Genomic DNA, 24,231 nt, shown 5'->3' with positions numbered 1-24,231 from the left:
GATGACAGGCATGAGCCAGTGGCACCTGGCAGGCAGCTTTTTCTGTAATAACTCAAAATTGAAAATTTGAAAAACATACAGAAAGTCAGGTACCAGTAGCTCACACTTATGACTATAACTCCTATGACTCACTCCTATAACCTTAATTACTCAGAAGGGTGAGATCTGAAGGCAGAAGTTCCAGTCCAGCTTGGACAGGGAAATTTGTAAGATTCTTATCTCCAGTTTATCAGCAAAAGGCAGGAAGTAGAGCTGTGGCTCAAGTAGTAGAATGCTAACCTTTAGCAAAGAAAGAAAGAAAGGAAAGAAAAGAAGGAAGGAAGGAAGGAAGGAAGGAAAGAAAGAAAGAAAGAAAGAAAGAAAGAAAAGAAAGAAAGAAAAGAAAGAAAGAAAGAAAGAAGAAGAAGGAAGGAAGGAAGGAAGGAAGGAAGGAAGGAAAGAAGGAAGGAAGGAAGGAAGGAAGGAAAACTAAAGGACAGTGCCCAGGCCCTTAGTTCAAGCCCCAGAACTGGGGAAACAAAGTAAATTAAAACAAAAACCTACTTATCCATCAAAAGGTGACTGGATATTTCCCCAGCACCTCATATACAGAAAACGGCCAGAAGTGGCACTGTGGCTCAAGTGGCAGAGTGCTAGCCTTGAGCAAAAAAGGAAGCCAGGGACAGTGCTCAGGGCCTGAGTTCAAGGCCCATGACTGGCCAAAAAAAAAAAAAAAAAAAAAAAAGGTGACTGGATAAACAAGCTATGGTATATTCATACAATGGCATATTGTTCAACAATAAGAAGAAATTAACTTTTTTGAAAGATAGTCTTGCTACATAGCCCAGGCTAAACTCAAATTCTTAATCCTCCTATTTCAGCCTCCCAAAGCAGAAATTATATGCAGAGTCATCCCGCCTGGCTTCTGAATGAACTGTTTTTCACAAAGATGAGTCTCAAAATCATGAAGAAAAGACTACATTCAATGCCAATTGCTGGTGTCTCACACCTGTAATCCTAGCTACTCAGGAGGCTGAGACCTGAGGATAGTGGTTTAAACCCAGCTTGGGCAGAAAGTCTATGAGACTCTTATCTCCAATTAACCACCAGAAAATCATAGCCTTGAGCTGAAGAACTCAGGGAGAGCGCCGAGGCCCAGAGTTCAAGCCCCACAACTGGCAAAAGAAAGAAAGAGAGAGAGAGAGAGAGAGAGAGGGAGGGAGCGAGGGAGGGAGGGAGGGAGGGAGCAAGGGAGGAAGGAAGGAAGGAAGGAAGGAAGGAAGGAAGGAAGGAAGGAAGGAAGGAAGGAAGGAAGGAAGGAAGAGGGGCTGGGAATATGACCTAGTGGTAAAGTGCTCACCTCGTATACATGAAGCCTTGGGTTCGATTCCTCAGCACCACATATATAGAAAAAGCCAGAAGTGGCGCTGTGGCTCAAGTGGTAGAGTGCTAGCCTTGAGCAAAAAGAAGCCAGGGACAGTGATCAGGTCCTGAGTTCAAGCCCCATGACTTGGCAAACAAAACAAAAGGAAAAAGAAAGAAAGAAAGAGAGAGAGAGAGAGAGAGAGAAGAGAAGAAGAAAGAAAGAAAGAAAGAAAGAAAGAAAGAAAGAGAAAGGAAGAAAGGAAGGAAGGAAGGAAGGAAGGAAGGAAGGAAGGAAGGAAGGAAGGAAGGAAGGAAGAAAGGATTCTGATTCCCTTTACACAAAATTTTAGGAAATGCAGATTAGTCTAAAAATGACAGAAAAGTAGTTCAATGCTTCCTTTGGGAGTGGGAGAGTGGTCTATGAGAGGAATAATTATGAGATACAAGGAGACTCTTAGGGTGATGGATACATTTATTACCTTAGTTATAAGGATGTTTATGGAGGAACATATGTGAAATCTTAAACTGCATGCTTGAAATATGTGCCATTTACTTATTTACTTTTTATTTATTTATTTATTTTCCCAGTCCTGGGCCTTAGACTCAGGGCCTGAGCACTGTCCCTGGCTTCTTTTTGCTCAAGGCTAGCACTCTGCCACTTGAGCCACAGTGCCACTTCTGGCTGTTTTCTATACATATGGTACTAGGGAATTGAACCCAGGGCCTCATGTATATGAGGCAAGCACTCTAGCCACTAGGCCATGTTCCCAGCCTTATTTTTATTTTTTATTTTGCTTGTTATGGAGCCTGATCTCAGGTCGCACTGGTCTTTTTCATTCACAATAGGCACTCTACCCTCTTGAGTTATGCCTTCAATCCAGTATGCTGTTTACTTTATATTAATTACACTCAATAAAGTTGTTAGAGGGCTGGGATATGGCCTAGTGGCAAGAGTGCTTGCCTCATATACATGAGGCCCTGGGTTCGATTCCCCAGTACCACATATACAGAAAATGGCCAGAAGTGGTGCTGTGGCTCAAGTGGCAGAGTGCTAGCCTGAGCAAGAAGAAGCCAGGGACAGTGCTCAGGCTCTGAGTCCAAGCCCCAGGACTGGCAAAAAAAAAAAAAAAAAAAAAAGAAGTTGTTAGAGGCCAGGAGCCAGTGGCTCATACTTGTAATTCTAGCTACTCATGAGGCTGAAACCTGAGGATCTTGATTCAAAGCCAGTCCTGGCAAGAAAATTTGTAAACCTTTTTTTTTTTTTTTTGCCAGTCATGAGGCTTGAACTCAAGGCCTAGGCACTGTTCCTGAGCTTCTTTTGCTCAAGGCTAACACTCTACCACTTAAGCCACACAGGGCCACTTCCAGCTTTTCCTGTTTATGTGGTGCTGAGGAATCAAACCCAGGGCTTCATGCATGCTAGGCAAGTGCTCTTCCACTAAGCCACATTCCCAGCCCAAATCTGTGAAACTCTTATCTTCTATTAATCACCAAAAAGCTGGAAATGGAGCTGAGACTGAAGTGGTAGAAAATTAGCCTTGAGCAGTAAAATCTCAGTGACAATATTCAGGCCCTGAGTTCAAGCATTAGTAAAGGCCCCCTCAAAAAAAATAAAATAAAATAAAGCTGTTAGGGAAAAAATAGCATTACACAATTTAATCTGTTCCAGGCATTAAGTGAATACTGCATTATTCACCTTCATTAAAGCCCTACTGTGTAGATACTATTATTATTTCCCGTCTCAATTTACAAATGAGGTAAATAAAGCACAAAGAGCTTAAGTGGCTTTCCAAAGAGCACAAAGATAGTAAGTAACAGAGCTGAGGCTCCGCTGGGACAGACTGGGCCCTAGAGTCAGCCTCCATGCTAGGGCTAGGCTGCGGAGGGTGAGGTGAATGGAAGCACCAGCGCTGATGGAAACGGAGACTGGGCCTGTCATTCTGAAGAGTGAGCTGGCCACATTTAGTCAAACTCGGTATAAGAACAACCTGTGACTCAGTGATTCTGCTTCTGCAGATAGTTATAAATATAAATGTAGTCATAGCATAGATATAGTAAGAGACAAATGGTCCAAATGACTCTCACAGGAGTCCAGGAGGGACCTGGCACAAAAATATCCAATGCCAGCTGAGTGCTAGTGTCTCATACCTGTAATCCTATCTATCCAGGAGGCTGAGATCTGAAGATCAGGGTTCACAGCCAGCTTGGGCAGAAAAATCTGGGAGACTCTTATCTCTAATTAAACAGCAAAAAGCAAGAAGGAGAGGCATGGCTCAAGTAGTAGAGTGCCAGCCCTGAGTGGAAAAAAGCCAAACAAGAATCCCCTAAGTCCAGGTCCTTGTATTGGCACAATAAATAAATAAATAATAGAAAATAAAAAGAATTGGACAATGTGGATAAACTAATTCACAGGTCATCCTTCCACCACAGTAAATGCATTGCAGTGTAACAATAAGATCTGTAACATTTTAAGCTCATAGGTCAAAAGATACAATGAAGATGGGTGTAGCCAGTGGCTCATGTTTTCATTCCTAACTACTCAAGAGCTGAGATCTGGGGATTGCAATTCAAAGCCAGCCCAGGCAGGAAAGTCTGTGAGACTCTTATCTCCAATTAATTAAAACAAAATAAAAAGCTGGAAGTAGTGCTGTGATTCAAGTGGTTGGGTGCTAGCCTTGAGCAAAAGCTGCTCAGGGATAGTTCCCAGGTCCAGAGTTCAAGCCAAAGGACTAGCAGGGGGGAAAAAAGATACGAGAACTGTGTCCAGTCAATGCTAATAGTAATAAATAAATTTTAAACAATCTTCCAAAATAAAAATAAGACACAGGGACTGGGATATGGCCTAGTGGTAGAGTGTTTGTCTCTCATACATGAAGCCCTGGGTTCAATTCCTCAGCACCACATACATAGAAAGAGCCAGAAGGGGTGCTGTGGCTCAAGTGGTAGAGTGCTAGCCTTGAGCAAAAAGAAGCTAGGGACAGTGCTCATGAGTTCAAGTCCTAGGACTGGCAAAAAAACAAAACAAAACAAAAACAATAAGACATACAAGCTGGGCTTGGTGGCTCACGCCTGTAATTCTAGTTACTCAGGAGGTTGAGATCTGAGGATCATGATTCAAAGCCAGCCCAGGCAGGAAAGGCCATGAGACTATTACCTCCAAATTAACCATGAGAAAACTGGAAGTGGCGCTGTGGCTCAAGTGGTAGAGTGCTAGCCTTGAGCTGAAGAGCTCAGGGACAGTGCCCAGACCCAGAGTTCAAGCCCCACAGCAACAACAAAAAGACATTATTTTTTATTGAACTATGCACCAAGAACTGTGTTGTTCAATCTTCTACACCTTAGAGCCAAATACATTAACCAAATTCAGGGAAGGGAAAAGAGGAGCACCGGGTGTTGCTAGATCTCAGGGGTCAAGGTTTCCCCCCAGATGCTGGACGCAAAGGGAAAGTGGATAGTGAGAGTTGGATGTGGGGGTGGTGAAGATCCAGAATTTCTCCTACCAACCAGTCCTTTCTCTCCCTATCTAGACAAAGAGCTAAGAAAACAAAGTCTGTAAGGATTATCTCCTCAAGATATAAAACAGAGTTTAAGAAAACTTCCAAGATAAATCAGCCAGCTATGGCTACTTGCGCGTGCACACATGCGCACACACACACACACACACACGCGTGCATTCATGTGTCTGTGTCTCTCCTTTCAACCTTTTTTTAGTGTTGTTTTTTGTGGTTTTGTTTTCATTTTGCTGTTTTGGTTTCCAGTCCTGGGGTTTGAACTCAGAGCCTTGGCACTGTCCTTTAGCTTTTTTGCTCAAGGATAGCATTCTATCACTTGAGCCACAGCTTCATTTCTGGCTTTTGGATAGTTGAATTGAGTCTTCTGCCTGGGCTTGCTTTGAACCACAATCTTCAGATTTCAGACTCTAGTACCTAGGATTTGATTGCCATTTTCAGCAAGGGTCTCAAATTGTTGCTTAGCTTTAGTTTGTTGTTGTTGTTGTTGTTGTTTTTGCCAGTCCTGGGACTTGAACTCAGGGCCTGGGCACTATCCCTGAGCTTTTGCTCAAAGCTAGCCCTCCACTATTTGAGCCACAGCACCACTTCTGGCTTTTTCTGTTTATATGGTACTGAGGAATCGAAGCCAGGGCTTCATGCATGCTAGACAAGCACTTTACCACTAAGCCGCATTCCCAGCCCTGTTGTTTAGCTCTTAAGCTCAAGACTAGCACTCTACCCTTTGAGCCATGCCTTCTAGATTTTTGCTGGTTCACTAGAGATAACTAGATCATTAGAAATCTTTCAGCTTTTTCTGCTCAGGCTGGCTTCCAATTGAGATTCTCAGATCTCAGCCTTCTGAGTAGCTAGGGTTACAGGTTTGAGCCACTGGAACCCAGCTTCTTGTTCTCCTTTTTCCTCTCTAATTAGTATCTTTTTCCTTTCATCAAGTTCTTCCTTTCTGCTCATAAATGCTTGTTGTTCCCTCGTGTTCTTAGCCATAAAGCAGCACACATTCATTTCATTCATTCAACATCAGCGACACATTTATGGAAGCTGGGCATGAATGGCTCAGACCTGTAATCCTAGCTGGTTGGGAAGCTATGATCAGAGGATGAAAGTCCAAGGCCAGCCTGGGCATATACTTAAGAACCCTTCTTAATGAGTAGTTGGTTGTGGTAGCAGTATCTGTCATTCTAGCTACACAAAAGGCTGAAATCAGAAGGACAGTAGTTCCTCAGCCTGGGCAGCTAGGAGTCCATAAGAGAAGAAGCTGGGTATAATGCTATACACCTGCCATCCCAGCTGCAGAAGGTAGCACAACAGTAGTATCATGGTCCAGACAGGAAAAGTATCCCAATCTTAATAAGCAAGGCAAAAAAAGGGCTGGAGGCAAGTCTCAATGGTAGAGCACTGGCCTAGCATGCATGAGGCCCCAAGTTCAATCCCAGTATCACAAAAAGAAAAAAGTAACTGAGTGCTTCTCCCCTTAGCTGTATATTTATATGGGTAAACAAGATGACCTACCGTCTTTGGTACTGAATTACACAGAAAAGAAATTATCATAATAGACTGCATGTGAGGACACAGGCTTTCTATAAGAAAGTCCACTAAGGACTGGGAATGTGGCTTAGTGGCAGAGTGCTTGCCTAGCATGCATGAAGCCCTGGGCTCGATTCCTCAGTACCACATACACAGAAGTGGCACTGTGGCTCAAGTGGTAGAGTGCTGCCCTTGAGCAAAAGAAGCTCAAGGACAGTGCCCAGGCCCTGAGTTCAAGCTCCAGGACTGGCAAAAAAAAGGGGGGGGCGGTCTGGGAAAGTGGCTTGGGTCTGGGATCGTGGCTTAGTGGTATAGTGCTTGCCTAGCATGCATGAAGCCCTGAAATCAATTTTTCAGTACCACATAAACAGAAAAAGCCAGAAGTGTCTCTGTAGCTCAAGTGGTAGAGTGCTAGCCTTGAGCTCAGGGACATTGACCAGGTTCTGAGTCCAAGCCCCAGGACTGGCAAAAAAAAAAGAGTCTCATGGACTTTCCTGCCTGGGCTGGCTTCAAACCATGATCCTCAGATCTCAGCTTTCCGAGTAGCTAGGATTACAGACCTGAACCACTGTTACCTGGCAGCATTTTTATTTTTGAAGGATGAATAAGGCGTTTTTTGTGTTTGTTTTGCATTTCATACTGTAAGTATTCATGTAACAAAAAAAATAACACAAGCCTGTAATCCCAGTACTCTAGAGGTTAAGGAAGGAGAATCTCAAGTTCTAGGACAGCCTAGGCTACATAGCAAGACCCCATAGAAGAAGGAGGGATGGGTAGGAAGGGAAAGGGAAGAGGAAGAAGAGGAGAAGGGAGAGGAGAAAGAGGAAAAGAAAGAGGTGGTAGTGGACAATGAATGGTTTGGCCATTTGAGGAAAGGACAAGTAAGGCAGAGATCTGAGATGAAATGCAGAATGATTTAACAAAGAGAGTGGTAAGAGCTCCTAGCTGGGGCTGGGAATGTGGCTTAGTGGTAGAGGGCTTACCTAGCATGCATGAAGCCCTGGGTTCAATTCCTCAGTACTACATACACAGAAAAGCTAGAAGTGGTGCAGTGGCTCAAGTAGTATAGCTCGAGCCTTGATCAAAAGATGCTCAGGAGGGGCTGGGGATATAGCCTAGTGGCAAGAGTGCCTGCCTCGGATACACGAGGCCCTAGGTTCGATTCCCCAGCACCACATATACAGAAAACGGCCAGAAGCGGCGCTGTGGCTCAAGTGGCAGAGTGCTAGCCTTGAGCGGGAAGAAGCCAGGGACAGTGCTCAGGCCCTGAGTCCAAGGCCCAGGACTGGCCAAAAAAAAAAAAAAAGATGCTCAGGAACAGTGCCCAGGCCCTGAGTTCAAGCCCCAGGACTGGAAAAAAAAAGTGGTAAGAGTGATGAGATTAGTTGAAAACTGCACTCTGCCCTCCTCTTAAAGGAAGAGGGTCTTAGTTGTATAGACTAAAATGGTCATCATACAAGTGAAGAAACATTAGAGGTATACCAGAGAATGTAAAAAGGTAAATGTAGCCTGGTGCTGGTGGTTCATGCCTGTAATCCTAGCTACTCAGGAGACTGAGGTCTAAGGATTGAGGTCTTGAAGCCAGCCTGGGCCTGAAAGTCTGAAACTCTTATCTCACTAAACTACCAAAAGAACCAGAAGTGGAGCTGTGGTTCAAGTGATAGAGTGCTAGCTTTGAGCTAAAGAATCTCAGGGACAGAGCCTAGACCCTGAGTCCAAGCCCCAGGGCTAGCAACACACATGTGCACACATGTGTGGGAGTACACACTTGCACGCACGCATGTGTGCACACACACAATATTTTTTAACTCCAATGTTGGAGTCTTTATTTGCACTTCCTATATGGGAAGAAAGAAATATTTCTCCCTTTCCTATTTCTCTCTATATCATCTTACTAAAATAAATATTTGAACTGTGGGGTGTGGCTCGTGTGGTAGAGCCCTTGTCTAGCAAGTAGAAAGCCTGAGGTCAATCTCTGGGGCATACGGGAGTGAGGGTTGGGAGGTGGAGTGGGGAGGGGTGTGTGTGTGTGTGTGTGTGTGTGTGTGTGTGTGTGTGTGTGTGTGTGTGTGTGTGTAACTTTAAAAACCAAACCAGGTGCTGGTGGTTCACACCCAACCACTCAGAGGTTGAGATCTGAGGATCATGTTTCACAAAGCAGCCCAGGTAGGAAAGTCTATGAGACTATCTATCTCCAATTAATCTGCAAAAAACTGTAAGTGGTGCTGTGGTTCAAGTGGTAGTGCAACAGCTTTGCGCAAAAAAAGTTAAGGGACAGCACTCAGGCCCCGAGTTCAAGCCCCAGCACAAGAGAGAAAGGGAGAGGGGAAAGAGAGAGAGAGAGAGAGAGAGAGAGAGAGAGAGAGAGAGAGAGAGAGAGAGAGAGAGAGAGAGAGAATGGAGGGGGTGGACTGGAGGAACGCAGCATGACTTCCATCATGGGGGAGATAAGCTAACTAACTGGAATAAAGAAGCCAAGGAGTCAGGGGGCCACGTTTAGAGCGGGTCATAGGAAATGAACTGTCCTGTCCAGGCGGTAGCTGGGCACCTGGGCTGGGTGTGACCCACGCCTTGGGAGGAGAGTGGCAAGCTCCGCGCCATCGGCTGCGGCTCCGCGGTCTCCCCGCAGGTGGCAGTGCAGCCCTGCACTTCCGAGGCCCGTTCGGCGCGCTCGGTTCCCATCTCCCCGCCTCCCCCCGCCCCCGCCCGGGTTCCCAGCGTGGCCGAGCTGCCAACCCCGGGTCGTGCCCTCCCGCCGGGGTTTAGCCGGGAATCCGGACTGAAGCGGGCTCCGCAGCGTGTCGTCCACGCGCCCAGCACATGCGTGCCGACTCGGGGCCCTCAGGGTCGGGTGCGCGGTCGGCGTGAGCACCGGTCCCAGTGGCCACCTCCGGGGACCCGCGCGGGACTGTGGGCACCGGAAGGGCCCGTGGGCAGCGCCCTGACCACAGATGCGGGACCACACCAGGACCGCGGCGCACGGCCGCCGTACCCACTGGAGTAGAATTTTCTAGTGGATGGGTCAGCTCTTTGCGGGAAACATGTGCGGACTCTTTAAGGCTCCATCGCCTCACCCCCCCTCCTCGGCCCGGACCGGCCGAGACACCGGGGACCTGACATTTGGCAGAGCCTCACCGTGGGAACTAAAAATAGTCGCTCCGGGTTACCTCGGGGCATTGTTTCCCACCCACCCCGCGCGCCCGCTCGCGCGCCCCGTCCCGCCAGCGCGCTGTCCCCGCGCCCTCGGCCCGCACCCCGGCCCGCCCCTTCCTCCCGGACCCCGCCGTGGGGTCCCGCCGCGCCCCGCGCATTGGCCCGGAGGCCCCAGGCTGCAGGGAGGAGTCCCGACACGTGTGTGGGCGGGGCCTCGCCGGTCAGTCCCCCCCCCCCCCCATGGAGCCTTGCAGCCCCAGGCTCAGGGAGGGGGCGGAGCTTTTTTTGGGGTGTGCGGGCTCCTGGCCAATGGGTGTTGCGAAGGGCGTCGCCCGTGGCGGGGCCGGGGTGAAGTGGTGGTGGCTCCTCGCAACTTCCCCCCCCCCCACCCGCAGCCGGGCTCCGCCAGATCGCGGGGAGCCCGCCGCGCTCGGGTCCTGGGCCGGTGCCTGTGGGTCCCTCCAAGCCCGCTCTCCGCGCGTCGCTCCGGGACCCCCGAGGACCCACTGCCCCCGCCGGGCCGGGGCCACACATCCCCCGGTCGCCTCCCATCCCTGCAGCTCTCCTGAGACAAGATGCCATCGGGCTTCCAGCAGATCGGCTCTGAAGTAGGGCTTGGCTTGCAGGGGCGGGACGGGGGTCCAGGCCTGGAGTTTCTGGGGCTGGGGTCGCTGTCGGGGTCAATTAGGGGGCGGTCCCTGCGCAGGCGCAGGGCTGGATGTGGGAGCCGGCTATTTATACCCGGCCTAGACAACCCGTGACTGTCGAATTCCAATCCTGCCAAGAGACAGAGTGGGTTCGGGGGACCTTCGTAGGGCCCAGTTTGCAAGTGGACTCTGGGGATCCCGCGTCTGTCTTCTTTCCTATTACGCGACACACAGAGTCGGGCTTGGGGGCACCCTGCCGTCCACTCAACCTAGGAAAGCAGAGCTTCACTCTCCACAAGCTGCCAGTGCGCCAGCCCTGCAGTGTGTCGAAGACGGGAGGCACTCCGCGGTCCCCACCCCCCCTTGGCCCCCCTCCAGGACACTGAACTTTCTCTCAGCCCTGCGCAGGGTGCAGGGGCCGATGAGGAGTGTCCCCCTTCCCCCCCCCCCCCCCCCAGCTCAGGTTTCCGCTTGGAGACAGTCTGTGCCGCCAGCGAGCAGCCACCGCGGCCACCGCCCCTCACGCCACCATCCCTCCCTCTTCCCCTGGGCATGGTTCTCCTTGGCACGAATCGCCGCACAGCCCCCCAACCTTTGGTGGCAGCTTAGACGCAGAGGGAAAGCCAAGGCAGAGACATAGAGCCACCTCAGGGGAATGACCTGGAGGTCCTTTTTTGAAATGTCCTTTGGGGGCCTGCTGGGGGCCTCCTGGCCGGCTGAGAGCACCCCCAGAAGGGAGGGGAGAGAGCAGTGACCAATGACAAAATGCACTTGTCAGTTTATAAAACCAGCGCTGTCAGGGTCACTGTTAGCGTTTGAGTTTGCTGGTCACCATACTCACTGACAAGGTAGCCCAGCAGGGGCAACATCACCTTCCAGAAAAGGAAACCTAGGTTCCATTCCAAATGGAGAAGTGACTTGCCCAAGGTCACACAAATCAGAGTGTGTCCCAAGGTCACAGAGGAATCTAAAGACAGGTCCTCAAATTCTCTCTACCTTGTGGACTCTCAAACATCTAGTTTCTCAACTATGCCCCATTCCCTTTGGGTGCTCCTGTTTAGAGTGAGATCTTTGTAACAATTCCTAATATGGTCCAGTTTCTCTCGCTCTGCATGTTGGATGGAACCCAGCATCTGTAGGCTTCAAGCTGGGCCTCGGCCCCCAGAAGAAGACAAGAAAGCATGAGTGTATGTGACATGGCCCCCTCTCCTGTCTGCTCAGGATGGGGAGCCTCCTCAGCAACGGGTGACTGGGACCCTAGTGCTTGCTGTCTTCTCCGCTGTGCTTGGCTCTCTGCAATTTGGCTACAACATTGGGGTCATCAATGCCCCTCAGAAGGTGAGGTGACCTGCAGCTGGCTGGGTTAGGGGTTCCTCCAGGGTGGTGGAAAAGGAAGGGTCTGCAGGGAATCACTCCCATGCTGTCCCCCCAGGTGATTGAACAGAGCTACAATGCCACGTGGCTGGGGAGGCAGGGACCTGAGGGGCCTGGTTCCATCCCGCCAGGCACCCTCACCACCCTCTGGGCTCTCTCCGTGGCCATCTTTTCCGTGGGCGGCATGATTTCCTCCTTCCTCATTGGTGTCATCTCTCAGTGGCTAGGAAGGTATGGGGCTGGGGGAAAAAAGCGGGGGAGTGGGGAGGGAGCCACAGCGTGGGTATTCTGACATTGTCCCACTCTTTGCCCTCCAGGAAAAGGGCCATGCTAGCCAACAACACCCTGGCGGTGCTAGGGGGCACCCTCATGGGCCTGGCCAATGCCACTGCCTCCTATGAGATACTCATTCTTGGACGGTTCCTTATTGGCGCCTACTCAGGTACCCATGGCACCACATCCCTGTCCTGGGCCCTGCTCTCCTTCACCATGTCTGGGCTCCTGGACGGAAGTGGGCAGCTGCCCTCAGTCCTTTCCTCTCACTTTCCAGGGCTAACGTCAGGGCTAGTGCCCATGTATGTGGGGGAGATTGCTCCCACTCATCTTCGGGGTGCCTTGGGGACACTCAACCAACTAGCCATTGTCATTGGCATTCTAATCGCCCAGGTGAGTAGGCCGGGCCTTGGGTGGGGGTGGGGAGCTCTCGGGGTGGGCCTCTAGGGTTAGGTTGGATTCCTGAATTACCTGCCCTTCTTCCCAATCTTTCCAACAGGTGCTGGGTTTAGAGTCTATGCTGGGCACTGCCACCCTGTGGCCTCTGCTCCTGGGCATCACTGTGCTCCCTGCCCTACTACAGCTGATCCTGCTACCCTTCTGCCCTGAGAGCCCCCGCTACCTGTACATCATCCGGAACCTGGAGGGGCCCGCACGAAAGAGTGAGCGCTCACCCTTAGTGTAGCCCCGGCCATGCCTCCACCCCTTCCTGTTAGCACCTGGCCTCCTCTCAGGCCCCATCTGGCCTGACCCTCCCCACCCCCAGGTCTGAAGCGCCTGACAGGCTGGGCCGATGTGTCTGATGCCCTGGCCGAGCTGAAGGATGAGAAGCGGAAGCTGGAGCGTGAGCGCCCCTTGTCCCTGCTCCAGCTCCTGGGCAGCCGCCCCCACAGGCAGCCCCTGGTCATCGCTGTTGTGCTGCAGCTGAGCCAGCAGCTCTCGGGCATCAATGCTGTACGTATGGTGTCGCCTCCAGCCAAGGCATGGGTCAGGCACTAGGCCAGTGGAAGGCAGAAACGGGCAGCCTCCTCCTCTAGAATACTCAGGGTGGAGGACAAGGCACCTCTGCCACCCTCTTCTCTTTTGCCTCTAGGTTTTCTACTATTCAACCAGCATCTTTGAGTCCGCAGGAGTGGCTCAGCCAGCTCATGCTACCATAGGAGCTGGTGTCGTCAACACTGTCTTCACCTTGGTCTCGGTAAATATCTGCCTGCGGAATGGTCTGCGCCACTGGTGTCACACCCCTGCTCTTAGCTGTCTCTAACCACCCAATCCTCTCAACTTCCTGCATCCTGAAGGCCCTGCCAAGCTCTGCCTTTCCCTACAGGTGCTCTTGGTGGAGAGGGCTGGGCGTCGGACGCTCCATCTCCTGGGCCTGGCGGGCATGTGTGGCTGTGCCATCTTGATGACAGTGGCTCTGCTCCTGCTGGTGAGGCCTAGGGGCTGGGAGGGTCAGTCCCAACACTAGGAACAAGCACTGAAGGCCCTGGGGATTGCCATTCATGCCTCGAAACCCCAGGGCAAGCCTGTGTAGCTTCAGTTTTCAGAAACTGTGGTCACAGTTTTTCTGAGGGAACCAGGCTGGGCCAGGCCTGGGGGGGGGGGGGGCTACCTATAACACAAGGCTGGTAGCCAAAAGAGAATATGCCTGTCAAGCCCTAAGAGCAGTAATTCCCAAGGACCAGCTTTAAAGCCAAGGAGGAATTGGCCAGCATAGGCGTTCTTTCTGCCTTGAATCTACTTGGGGTGCTCAGAAGAATGTCAGTGTTCAGAAATGCTCCAAGGAACCAGGCACAGTTAAGCATGTCTTTCATTCCAGCTATTTGGGAGGCAGGAAGATTAAGAGTTTGAGGTCAGCCAGGGGAAAAGTGAGACCCTATCTCTAAGAAACGGTTGAAGAGTGGCTCAGGTGGTAGATGGCTTGCTTAGCATATGCCAGTTCCAATCTCTAGTAGGGGGGTGGGGGACTCCAGGGAAGCCAAGCACAGCACTTAGAAAGCAGAGGCAAGAAAATCACATAAGGCTGGCCTGGGCTAAATAGTGAGACCTTGTCCATCTCTTCAATTCCCCTAAGACAGAGGAATGGAAGAGAAGAGGAGGGAAGAGAAAGGAGAAGGGACAAGGTGGGAGAGAAGGAAAGGGTTTTATTCTAAACCAGAGAAATACATCCCCCATGCTGATATAAAGGATAGCTCTTGCTGAGTGTAGGAGGCTCACACCTGCAATCCTAGCTACTCAGGAGGCTGATATCTGAAGATTGAAGTTCGAAGACTGAGTTCAAGCCCCAGTACCATCTCTCCCTCCCTCCCTCCCTCTCTCTCTCTCTCTCTCTCTCACACACACACACACACACACACACACACACACACATAGATTTGAGTTCTCTGTGCCAAGGGCAAGGAAAGATCCTGAAAGACTTGAACAATTCTATCCTTCCTTCCCATAGGAGCGGGTTCCAGCCATGAGCTATGTTTCCATTGTGGCCATCTTTGGCTTTGTGGCATTCTTTGAAATTGGCCCTGGCCCCATCCCCTGGTTCATCGTGGCTGAGCTCTTTAGCCAGGGGCCCCGCCCAGCAGCCATGGCGGTGGCTGGTTTCTCCAACTGGACCTGCAACTTCATCGTTGGCATGGGCTTCCAATACATTGCGGTAGGTCCCCCACCCCTGCCCCAGTCTCCCACACTGGAGGCCAAATGCAACTCACCATTAGCCCACTTGGTTTCTAGCCAGAGACACCCCCCCCCCCCAGCCTCCAACTGTTGGGTCTTTGGGTCATTTTGGTGAGCTGCTCGCCTGGAGTCAAAGGAAAGAAAGGGGCAGAACTAGGTTGGATGGCAACAGAGGTGTCTTCGAACAAATCAGTGACATAATTTCACTTAGACCAGGAATAAAATAAGCTTCATATTAATACAAATGGCTGGGAATTGACTCCAAGCACAGTGACACAGGATGGTGAAAAGGGCAAAAAGACAAAAGGAGTTAGGGTTCTGCAGAGTTCTTTTTTCAGTGTAAATTCTCACTTCTGGTCATTTCCATTGTCCTTGAGAGAGCCACCTGTAGTATCCCCAGCTCCCTACAAGAAGCTTTAATTCCTGCTTGCCCAAGTCCAGCTCTTCCTTCCTCACCCCTCTGTCCACATCTTTTTCTCTACCTGTCCCAGGATGCTATGGGTCCCTACGTCTTCCTTTTATTTGCCGTCCTCCTGCTTGGCTTCTTCATCTTCACCTTCTTAAAAGTGCCTGAAACTCGAGGCCGGACGTTTGACCAGATCTCAGCCGCCTTCCGCCGGACACCCTCTCTTTTAGAGCAGGAGGTGAAACCCAGCACGGAACTGGAATACTTAGGGCCAGATGAGAACGACTGAGGGGCCAGGCCAGCGGAGACCCAGCTCCTCAGCCTCGCAGAGACCCCCTTCTTTCCTCTGTGGCACTTTAATTCTCTCTTTCCCATTACTTCCAGGGTGGGAAAAAAAATCCTACAACCTGGTAGAATTGGGAAGCTAGAGGGATGGGTGGTCTGAGCACCCCTCATTCCCCTGTGTGACTCTTGGATTATTTATGTGTTGTGGTTAGGGCATGGCCATTGGGGTGGGCCACTCTCCCCGACCCTCCCTTCCTCCTGCCAACCTAGACCCAGCTCCAGAATCCTCTCATCCCTTCTAGAAAAGGGGGACTGCAGGAAGGGAGGTCAGCCTGCTTCTTCAGTGGAACACACAGAAGCAGAAAGCAGGATGGGAGACTGACAAGTTTCCTACCACCTGCAGCTCCTCTCACCACCTGGCACTTTTCACTGAATGCTCGCCACATAGACTTTAGGTGAAGGGGATTCTGTCTTGACCCCACCAGGGCAAAGGACACAACCTCCCCACGTCTAGCCTCTCCTTCCTCCCTGCAGGCTCAGCCTTCCTGGGTCAAAGGGAACATGACAGTATATGCCCCCATGTGGTGAGAAGGGGCAGCAGTCACCCACTCTAGTTTTGGGACCCTATTCTGATTGCCAAGGCTGCCAAGTGGGGGCCCAACTCTCTCTACTCCCATCTGGAAGTGTGCTGTACCCACAGGCTTTTGGTTTGTAAGGCTACCTGTTAACACTAGCTGGGAGGAGCCTTTAGATATTTTTATATATGTTTGGATAATAGATAGGGAGCAGCAATCAAAGGGCTGCTATGTTAAATGTGTATATATAGATTCATCTATAAAGTCACTGTATGAAGTTGAGTGTTCTGTCATGGAGGCATTGGAAGGTGGGCTGAGACAGGGACCATAATTCACTTACCCCTTTTCTGTGTCCTGCCTCAGTTCAAAGTCTCTGAATCCTCTAGAAGCTGGCACTCATGCCCCACTTCTGTTTAATAGGAAATGTTCAATAAACTGTAGCCATAGTATCTGGTCCCCATTTAACAGATGGAGACAGTCACAGTGATGAGGGTCCTTGTCAAGAGCCTGGCAGCTGCGGATGCCAGAGCAGGAGCGAAGACAGGCCCTGCTGCTACACACAGCCCCTCCTACTCTGGCAGTCAGTGCTACAGATCCCATTCTCCAGAACAGAAAAGCAGCAGAGACCAAGACAACAGGAAGGCCTGTTTTTGTTTTTACTGGAGGCTCAGGTGGCACGTGACAGTTCATAAAATGGCTTTAGAGGTAGAGGGTCCGGGGGAGAAGCAAAAAATAAACTGGGGTGGGAAAGAAAAACAACCAGGAGGAGGTTAAGAGCTGGCTGATTCCTTAACAGCCTGACTTAGGGGAGGGATGCCTCTAAATAATAAGGATGAATCCCTTCCTTCAACCCGTAGTAGGAGAGAGAGAAAAAAAGGAAAAAGGCTGTTGCTTTAGCCCTCCTGAGTCTCAAGGAAAAAGGGAAAAGCCTGTGTTTCGATGTCATGAATTATGGGAAGGGGGGAGGGGATGCTGGGTAGGGTCAGTTGGAAAAACTGGCAGATACCTAAGAGCAAAACAAAACAAAAGGACAAATCATAAAGGATGATAACTTATCATCACAACCCAGTCCCCTGCCTTCTAGGCTACCCGCCCTGAAAGGAGCAGCCGCTAACCAGATGGTAGCTCTGGGTGTCCTTTGAGTTGGAATCACTCCAGTATGTTGTGGGGGGGTTCCCCACTGTTGATGGGGGCTGAGGTCTAAAGAGAACAGCAGTGGCCAATTAAGACTCTTGTTCTTTTTTTTTTTTTTTCCTTTTGCCAGTTCTGGGGCTTGAACTCAGAGCCTGGGCACTGTCCCTAACCCTCTGTGCGCAAGGCTAGCATTCTACCACTTGAGCCACAGTGCCACTTCTGGACTTTTCTGTTTATGTGGTACTGAGGAACTGAACCCAGGGCTTCATGCATGCTAGGCAAGCACTCCACCACTAAGTCACATTCCCAGCCCAAGACTCTTGTTCTTTAGTGCCCTCTACTTGATCCTTCTCCCCCTTCCCTCTTCCCATCCCTCTGCAACCAATTTCACAATTCACACCTACAAGCTAGTGTTTGGGTTCCAAGGGAAGATAGAGTGGGCTTTGAAGGGGATGGCAGGGCTTGACTGCCTCAGCTAGGGTTTCCTGATGGGTGTGGGTGCCTGCCAGCAGCAGAGCCCATGGGTTGCACCGAGGGGCGTGGCCAGGGGAGCTGAGATAAAAGGGATAAGAAGGAAAACAGAAAAGGACAGAAAAGAGGGCAGGTGGTCTCAATTGCCCTCTTTCATTTCATTTCCCAGAGTTTTAGACAGCCAAGATCCTCACCTCGGGGGCTGTGGGCTGCCTGGGGCCAGGAGGTTGCTGCCGTCGCCGCTGGAAATAGGGGCGATTTCGTGGGCGCTGGGGTTCAGGCCGAGAACCATCAGTGGGGCCTTGGTTGGGTTTGGTCTCGCCATCCCCACCTTCGGTGGTAGGTTGTTGTGGTGGCCTGGGGCGGAAAGGCCTAGGGAGAAAAGGGACCAAGAAACCTAGAGTAGACTGCCTTCCTCCAGGGACTCCCAAGATCCCCAGCCCCAAGAGCTCAACACTGAGCTGAAAAAGGCAAGAGAAGACCAACTGCAGAAAGGGAGTCCTACCTTCGGTACCTGGGCCGGAATCTGGGTGGGGGCACCCGTTCATCTCCTTGCTGTTGGTCTCCCTCCAGTGGAGCTGTATCTTTGGGTTCTACTCCATCGGTGCCCTGGGAGTATACAAGGCCTTAGGTGGGCTGTGGATCTTCAACTGTACGGAGGCACACTTATTCCCAGCTCCTCCAGCCCTCTGATGCATTTCCTTGGGGACCCTGTGGTCTCTACTCTCTTTTCCTCTTGTATGGACAGCTGGCATTCCCTCACCTCTAAAGGCTGCTGCTGATTGGGGGGCCGAGGGCCTCGCACAAACCGTCGACGATAGAAGAAGGGTGGTGGGCGCCGACGTCTGGGCCGTTGCCCAGAGTCCTCAGCCCGCTCCCCTTCACTGCCAGGCTCTGTCCCACCTGAGGGAGCCTCTGCTACCATGGGTGGTGGGGCAGCTGGGCGAGGTCGAGGGATGAATCGGCGGAACCTACGTCGATTGGGGGCATAACGGCTGCCCTTCACTGGCACCCCCCCGGGTCCAGTTACATTAGCCGCTTCTGCGCCCTAGAGAGGACAAGAAGTCAGAGCTCACCTCATGCCAAATACATACCTGTATGTTTGCTGAAATTAAGAACCCCCTTCTTCCAACCTGAGCCCTCCCTCTAGATAGCCTGTGGCTCCTCTAACCACTCCTTGTTTCTCCCTCACACCAAGGGCAAGAGAGTGAGTTCTTCTCAATCGGAAAGAAGCACCCTATCCCTTGGAAACACGGACAACTCATTGAGTTAAAGATGGGGGGGGGTGCTAGGTGGAGAGAAAGGGCCATTATCTCTTTCAATTCAGATGTGCTGGCTCTGAGAACCCTGCTAGGGTCAGGGCTCCACGAGGAAGAGAGACATGGAAGTGCTTGATGACCTACAGGCAAGGAAGAAATCCAAACTACTGTTGATGAAAGGAACATCTTTTTTAGGACATTTCTTACAGTACCAGCCCTATTGCTAAGACAACATTTGGGTGAGAAAATACAGCTCCATCCCCATAAGCAGAGGCGAAGCTAGTTCCACTGAGTCAAGGCCCAGGCTACCTTCCTACAACCCTGGCCCATGACACACACACAGCAGTGCCCCCCAAACCTTCTCTCCTTCTACGACATCAAACTCCACAGTCTCTCCATCTCCAACACTGCGCAGAAACTTCCTGGGGTTGTTTCTTTTAATAGCTGTCTGGTTGGGGAAAAGGCAATGAGAAAAGTGAGGGCAGCAGGGCCAGAGTCTTCGCAAGCCCGCTGCCGTCCTCCATCAAGTTCCATTTTGTTTTTCCCCTTGGAGCTGGTGCTGGGGGTTGACTCAGGGTCTGGGCACTGCTGTCTCAGTTTTTTTGTTCAAGGATAGTACTTAACCACTTGAGCCACAGGCTCCACTTCTGGCTTTTTTTTTTTTTTGGCAGTTAATTGGCAATAAGTGTCTCACAGACTTTACTGCCTAGGCTGGCTTCAAGCCACATCCTCAGATCTCAGCCTCCTGAGAAGCTAGGTTACAGGCGTGAGCCACTGATGTCTGACTGTAATTCCATTCTTTTCAACATTTTACTTGAGGTCTGGGGCTGGAGGCAGAGCAAGATGGTAATCAAAGCAGTCAGGGGAGGAGTGGAGGTTAAAATGCTGGCCTACTTAGCAAGGCTTTGGGTTGGATTCCCAGCACCATAAAAAAAAAAAAATAGGGGAAAAGTCAAACTAGGGGCCTGGGAACCCACTGTGTAGTTACTGCTGTCCCAAGACGCTCTTCTTCCCTTCCCCTTTCCCCCTCAGAGACTTCAAGAATGGGCAGGGATAAAACCATAAACTTTAAGTGGGTCTAAAGTGGTATTATGGGTAAAACATACTAGGCTTCTTACCTCAATCCCACTGAGAGCTCTCTCCACCAAAGCAGTGATTCTCAAACTAGTGAGCACCAGAATCACCTGGGAGCTTGTTAAAGCAAAAGGGCTGGACCCCAGCCCCAGGCCTGATTGACTGAGTAGCTGGGGCAGGGCTGAGTTTAGATGTCAGGTGCTGCTGCTGCTGTTACTGCAGGTGGAGGGACCATACTTTTGAGACCCACAGCACCCAAGTCAGTCTCTCTGGCCCGAGTTCCTTCCCTCAGAAAATGTCCTGATTCTTTCCCGTTGTGTTAGCAGGTCCCAGAAGGTGGTGAGGACACCATGCTTAGAGGGCAACACGCACAATTCTGATGGCCACTCAGTAACCCAACACAAGTGTGGCTGATACAGGTACATGGGGTAGGTAGGAGAGCATCTATTTCCATGTGGGCAGGCCAGTGTGCAGTTAAGAGCTGAACAGTGTGCAGCTAAGGGGTTATAGCTAAGGGGTTATGGCAAAGGCCTTCAAAGACAAGGCCACTTCTTCCCTTTAAAAAGCCAAACCTAGCTCTTACCTGGTGAACAAAGACATCCTCCTTGGTGTCATTCCTGCAGAACAGGATGGGTCGTTAAGGGGGTGACTTTGGTAAGGTGCTCAGCTCCACTGAGGCCTCCCTACCTGCCCCTCCTCTCCAACATATCAGCTACTTGGGGATACACAGGGCCCAAGGAGTAAGAGGCAATAACTGGCAGGGCACTCAGAAGCTGGCACTGAGGAGGAAATGCACTTTCAACCTCAGTGAAAGGGCAAGGGGAGGAGGCAAAGGCACCTTGGAAGAAGCTGGAACAACTCTTTACCTGCCAATGCTCCACCTTGGTTGCCCAGGGGCACCTTAGAACCTGCTGGTGCTGGGTATAACTGTCCCTGGCCAATATCCCCTCCTCCCAACCCATACTGGGGGTGGAAAATTCCACATCTCCGCCTTCTGTGTTCAAGGAGGGAGAAGAGGGTTAGGGCCAGAGGTGCCCAACAACTTTCAGAAGAGGACAAGGCTCCAAACCACCACAAAACCTCATCTTCACCTCAGCTCACAGGTGAAGATAGGTTAAGGCCTCCTTTTGACACAGAGGGGCCAAGGTTAAGAGGGATTTATCCTATAATGCCCTATAGTGAATGGAGAGGAGAGACTCCTCACTGCAATCTGCCTTCGCCAGAACAAATGCTCTGGTTTGTAAAGCACTGGGATCTGCACAAAGGTCAGCCTGCTAAGAGGGAACTCAGGCCTCCCTAGAGGGCTTGGCTGGGCAGGGTGCCCAGGCTGGGGAAGGCCCCGCAAGGGCAGATCTGGCAGTGCTCTGAGTCCACCACTACAGCCTCCCCTGGAGCTGGGATGGGTGGGGCAGCTGAAGGAAAGCAGCAGTCTCCAGCTCAGCTAACTCCTCCCTTCCCCACAACAGCTCAGTGTCAGCTGGTGAGGGGTTCCAATGAGCCGCAGCTCTTTAAGTGAGCTAACTTGTGACAGTGTTGAGGGTGGTCTTTAATTTGGAAATGGGTGAGGACTTCAACAGGGCCCAGAAGTGCAAAGAATCCAAACACTATTCCAAAGACACAGCCATCTAAACATAATGAAGCAATTCCAGGAGCTGAGACAGAAAAGCCAGGAAGGTCAGGGCTAGGTGTGCCAAGTTCCCAGATCATTAATCCCCTGCTGCCCTTGAAGATGCAGAGGCAGCTTCATCTTGCCACTGAGCACACATGTGTGCTGTCATTAGGGCCTTTCAACCAGCATCAGCTGGACACTGCAGCCATGTGCCTTGGCAGGGGTAGAGATGAGATTGGGAAGGTGTCTAATCCCACAAGCCAGTTCTGAAGACACCCATTCCTCCCCTTCCCTGGGTTCCTCGGATACCTGTTGATGAATCCGTAACCATTCCGGACGTTGAACCATTTGACAGTGCCCAGGACTTGGATTGCTGCCAGGCAGATTCAGTGGGGACAGTAAGATAGGGGGAGAGATGGAGTTGGACTGAGTTTCGAGGCGCCACCAAATCTAACCTGCCTCCCTATTAAGCTTTCCTCCAAGCCAACCAGGTTTCACTAGTAGCTTTAAGATATTCGGATCCCAATTCTACCAAATGGAATCAACCACACAATGCATACCAGGCTTTCAAAACTCAACTCGAAGACATGTTCCTCACACCCTACAAACCTAAGCCCTTCGCCTAGAACCGGTTCCTCACCTGGTCCACAAAGTGGCCCTTCCTATGTTAAGGGTCTCCAGTGCACCCGCTTCCCAGGCTCAGAGGTTCTCCTAGTCCTAATCAGAGGCAACGAGACGGAGCCTCCAGCACCGGGGCGTGGGAGGACCCTAAGGCTTCATTCTCCACCTCCACCCCAGCCGCCTCGGCTGGACCTGCCGGCCCCGCCCTCCCGCCCGGGAAGGTACAGCGGGATTTCCCACCAAGGAATCCACTTAGTTTGTTCCAGAGCTCTCAGCCCACTTAGTCCTGGGGTCTCTGAGCCAAGCCCGCCTTCAGCTTTTCCAGACCTGGCCCCCTCCCCAGCCCCCCCGCCCCAGCCGCCTGAGCGCGCGACCCCCGCCCTCACCCAGCACCGGCTTGTCCGCCTGACTCCGGGCCGGGGGCGCGGGGGTTCCCGAGGCCGCCGTCGCCGGGTTGCCAGGGGTGCGAGAGCCTGGCGCCGAGGGGGTCCCGGCAGCGGGGCCCGAGGCGGTTCCGCCGCCGCCCGCCCCGCCGCCTGCTTTCTGCGGCTCTCCCGCGGGCACCGGTACCACCACCGCTACCACCCCTGCTGCCGTCGCGGGCACCGTCGCCGCGGGGGCCGCTGTCGCCACCACTGCCGCCTCCGCCTCGCTCATCCCGCCGGGTCCAGTACCGGCCCCCGCCGCCACCACCGCCTCCGCCGCCGCCGCCACCGCCCCGGCCCCTCCCCCCGGCTCGCGGACCCGCCGCCCCGCTCGGTCCTCGCGCCCCTAGCTGAGCCTGCACGCCGGCAGCGAGCCCGGAACCGAGGCCAATCGCAAGCCCCGCCTCCCTGCCGCAGGCCAATCCTAGCCGCGCAGCCCCTGGGCCCGCACGCCGGCCCCGCCTCCTGGACTTCGCGTGGAGGCGAAGGCTCTCGGCCCGCAGCCCCGTAAGTACACCTGGGCCCCGCCCCTCTGCGGTCACATGACTCAAAAGGCCCAGGCTATTGGCCGGAGGCTTCTTTCCCCTCCCCCTTCTCCTCCCCCCCACCCCCCCCTCGCCACCGGCCGCGGGAAATCAAACGGGCTGGTCCCGCCCCAACTGCCACCTGGTCTCTGCGCGAAAGGCGGGGCTGGGGGCGCGGCTCCCAGGTTGCCCCTGACGACCTAGGTGGGGGGGCCGCAGGCGGCAGCCTCCGTTGTAGCTGTGAGGGGCGCCGCTAGCTTGCGCTCTCCAGACTCCAGGTGCCTGAACAGTGACAGGTGTAGACTCCTCCCGCCCACTACCACCCTGGGGACGTCCTGCACACCCCGCAGGGCAGGCTGGAAAGCGTTGCAGAACTGTCTTTCCAGCTCAAGTTCTCACAAACTGCGAACCCTTGTTTTTGTTTCTGAGATAGTTTGCGTGCATATATATATATATATATATATATATATATATATATATATATATATATGTAGTTTACTCAATGCCCTAATGAAACTATGTCCTTGCCACGGGAAGTTCCGTGGAGCCGCTTCCAGGCAACCCCAGTTTCACCACGGGCCACAGTTCTGTCTCCACTACTTTCTGGGTTTCTTAGGTCTACAAGTGGGGCGCTAGGGTCCCTGGCCTTGGCGCCTATTTTCCTCTCGTTAGGACGCGCCCTCGGTGTCTCTTAAGGCGAATATCAGCTTACACACCTCTAATCACGATCACATCCTTTATTTCTCATAAAATTTTAGAAAATATTAAAGGATCTTAACCATTGCTTTTTCTTCTTCTCTGCCCACCTGCAACGAACACACGTACTAGGCTGTAAATACAGAGAGAAGGAAAAAAGAGCCTCGTAGTTATGCTTGATGCCCGGAACCATGCACATGATTAATATTTACTGAATAAATGAATGCCCCTCTATCCGCAGACGAGAAAACTGAGTTGTGATGCGATGGTGCTCTCAGGTTACTTGAGAGGAGCCCGTGGAAGTTCCTCCGGGAAGAAGCCTCAATCTCCCTCCCAAAATAATGAGGCTCCAGAAGCCGACCCGCTGGCCAGCGCGTATTTTTAGCCATAGCATTTCACCCGGGAAGATACTCGTGCCCCCACGCGCCGCGCCGCCAGCCCCACCCCACCCCACGTGCACTGGAGTCGGTGCCAAGGTCCGAGTCCGACCTGCAGCCCGCGCCCGCAGCCCTCGCTTCCCCCGGTCCTGGCGCGCCCTCTGCCGGTCGCTGCTGGCTGGAGGCGGCTCGGCTGCGCTCCCGTAGCTGGATCGGGACGTTCAGCTGACCCTCACACCGCTCCACCGGGACACTCCTTCACAGCCAAGCGTCCTGATTCC

The 24,231-nt window shown here is 52.1% G+C and overlaps 2 protein-coding genes across 6 annotated transcripts; one reads left to right on the top strand and one right to left on the bottom strand.

The window, feature by feature from the left end:
- Positions 1 to 9,890: 9,890 nt before the first annotated feature.
- Positions 9,891 to 16,037, top strand: Slc2a4 (solute carrier family 2 member 4). 4 transcript variants are annotated; one of them, XM_048365705.1, is made up of 11 exons: positions 9,891 to 10,138; positions 11,399 to 11,515; positions 11,610 to 11,782; positions 11,869 to 11,993; positions 12,102 to 12,217; positions 12,324 to 12,486; positions 12,591 to 12,778; positions 12,918 to 13,022; positions 13,152 to 13,253; positions 14,271 to 14,474; positions 14,986 to 16,037. In XM_048365705.1, exons 1-11 carry the CDS (start codon positions 10,106 to 10,108, stop codon positions 15,187 to 15,189), a joined length of 1,530 nt encoding a protein of 509 aa, XP_048221662.1. In that variant the 5' UTR covers positions 9,891 to 10,105; the 3' UTR covers positions 15,190 to 16,037. The 4 variants fall into 4 exon arrangements, with proteins under 4 accessions (XP_048221662.1, XP_048221664.1, XP_048221663.1 ...); XM_048365706.1 differs by having other exon boundaries at positions 10,122 to 10,138; positions 11,683 to 11,782; XM_048365707.1 differs by lacking the exon at positions 11,610 to 11,782.
- Positions 16,038 to 16,402: 365 nt separating this feature from the next.
- On the bottom strand, positions 16,403 to 22,969 carry Ybx2 (Y-box binding protein 2). 2 transcript variants are annotated; one of them, XM_048365709.1, is made up of 9 exons: positions 22,315 to 22,969; positions 21,617 to 21,680; positions 20,282 to 20,315; positions 18,983 to 19,072; positions 18,129 to 18,413; positions 17,871 to 17,974; positions 17,560 to 17,737; positions 16,876 to 16,960; positions 16,403 to 16,766 (listed from the first exon to the last, which is right to left on the bottom strand). In XM_048365709.1, exons 1-8 carry the CDS (start codon positions 22,583 to 22,585, stop codon positions 16,910 to 16,912), a joined length of 1,077 nt encoding a protein of 358 aa, XP_048221666.1. In that variant the 5' UTR covers positions 22,586 to 22,969; the 3' UTR covers positions 16,403 to 16,766; positions 16,876 to 16,909. The 2 variants fall into 2 exon arrangements, with proteins under 2 accessions (XP_048221666.1, XP_048221667.1); XM_048365710.1 differs by lacking the exon at positions 16,876 to 16,960 and having other exon boundaries at positions 22,315 to 22,967.
- Positions 22,970 to 24,231: the final 1,262 nt, after the last annotated feature.

Source organism: Perognathus longimembris, chromosome 17 (assembly GCF_023159225.1).
Source record: "Perognathus longimembris pacificus isolate PPM17 chromosome 17, ASM2315922v1, whole genome shotgun sequence".
In the NCBI taxonomy this organism is placed as follows: domain Eukaryota; kingdom Metazoa; phylum Chordata; class Mammalia; order Rodentia; family Heteromyidae; genus Perognathus; species Perognathus longimembris.
This window is presented reverse-complemented; position numbering and strand designations above follow the sequence as displayed.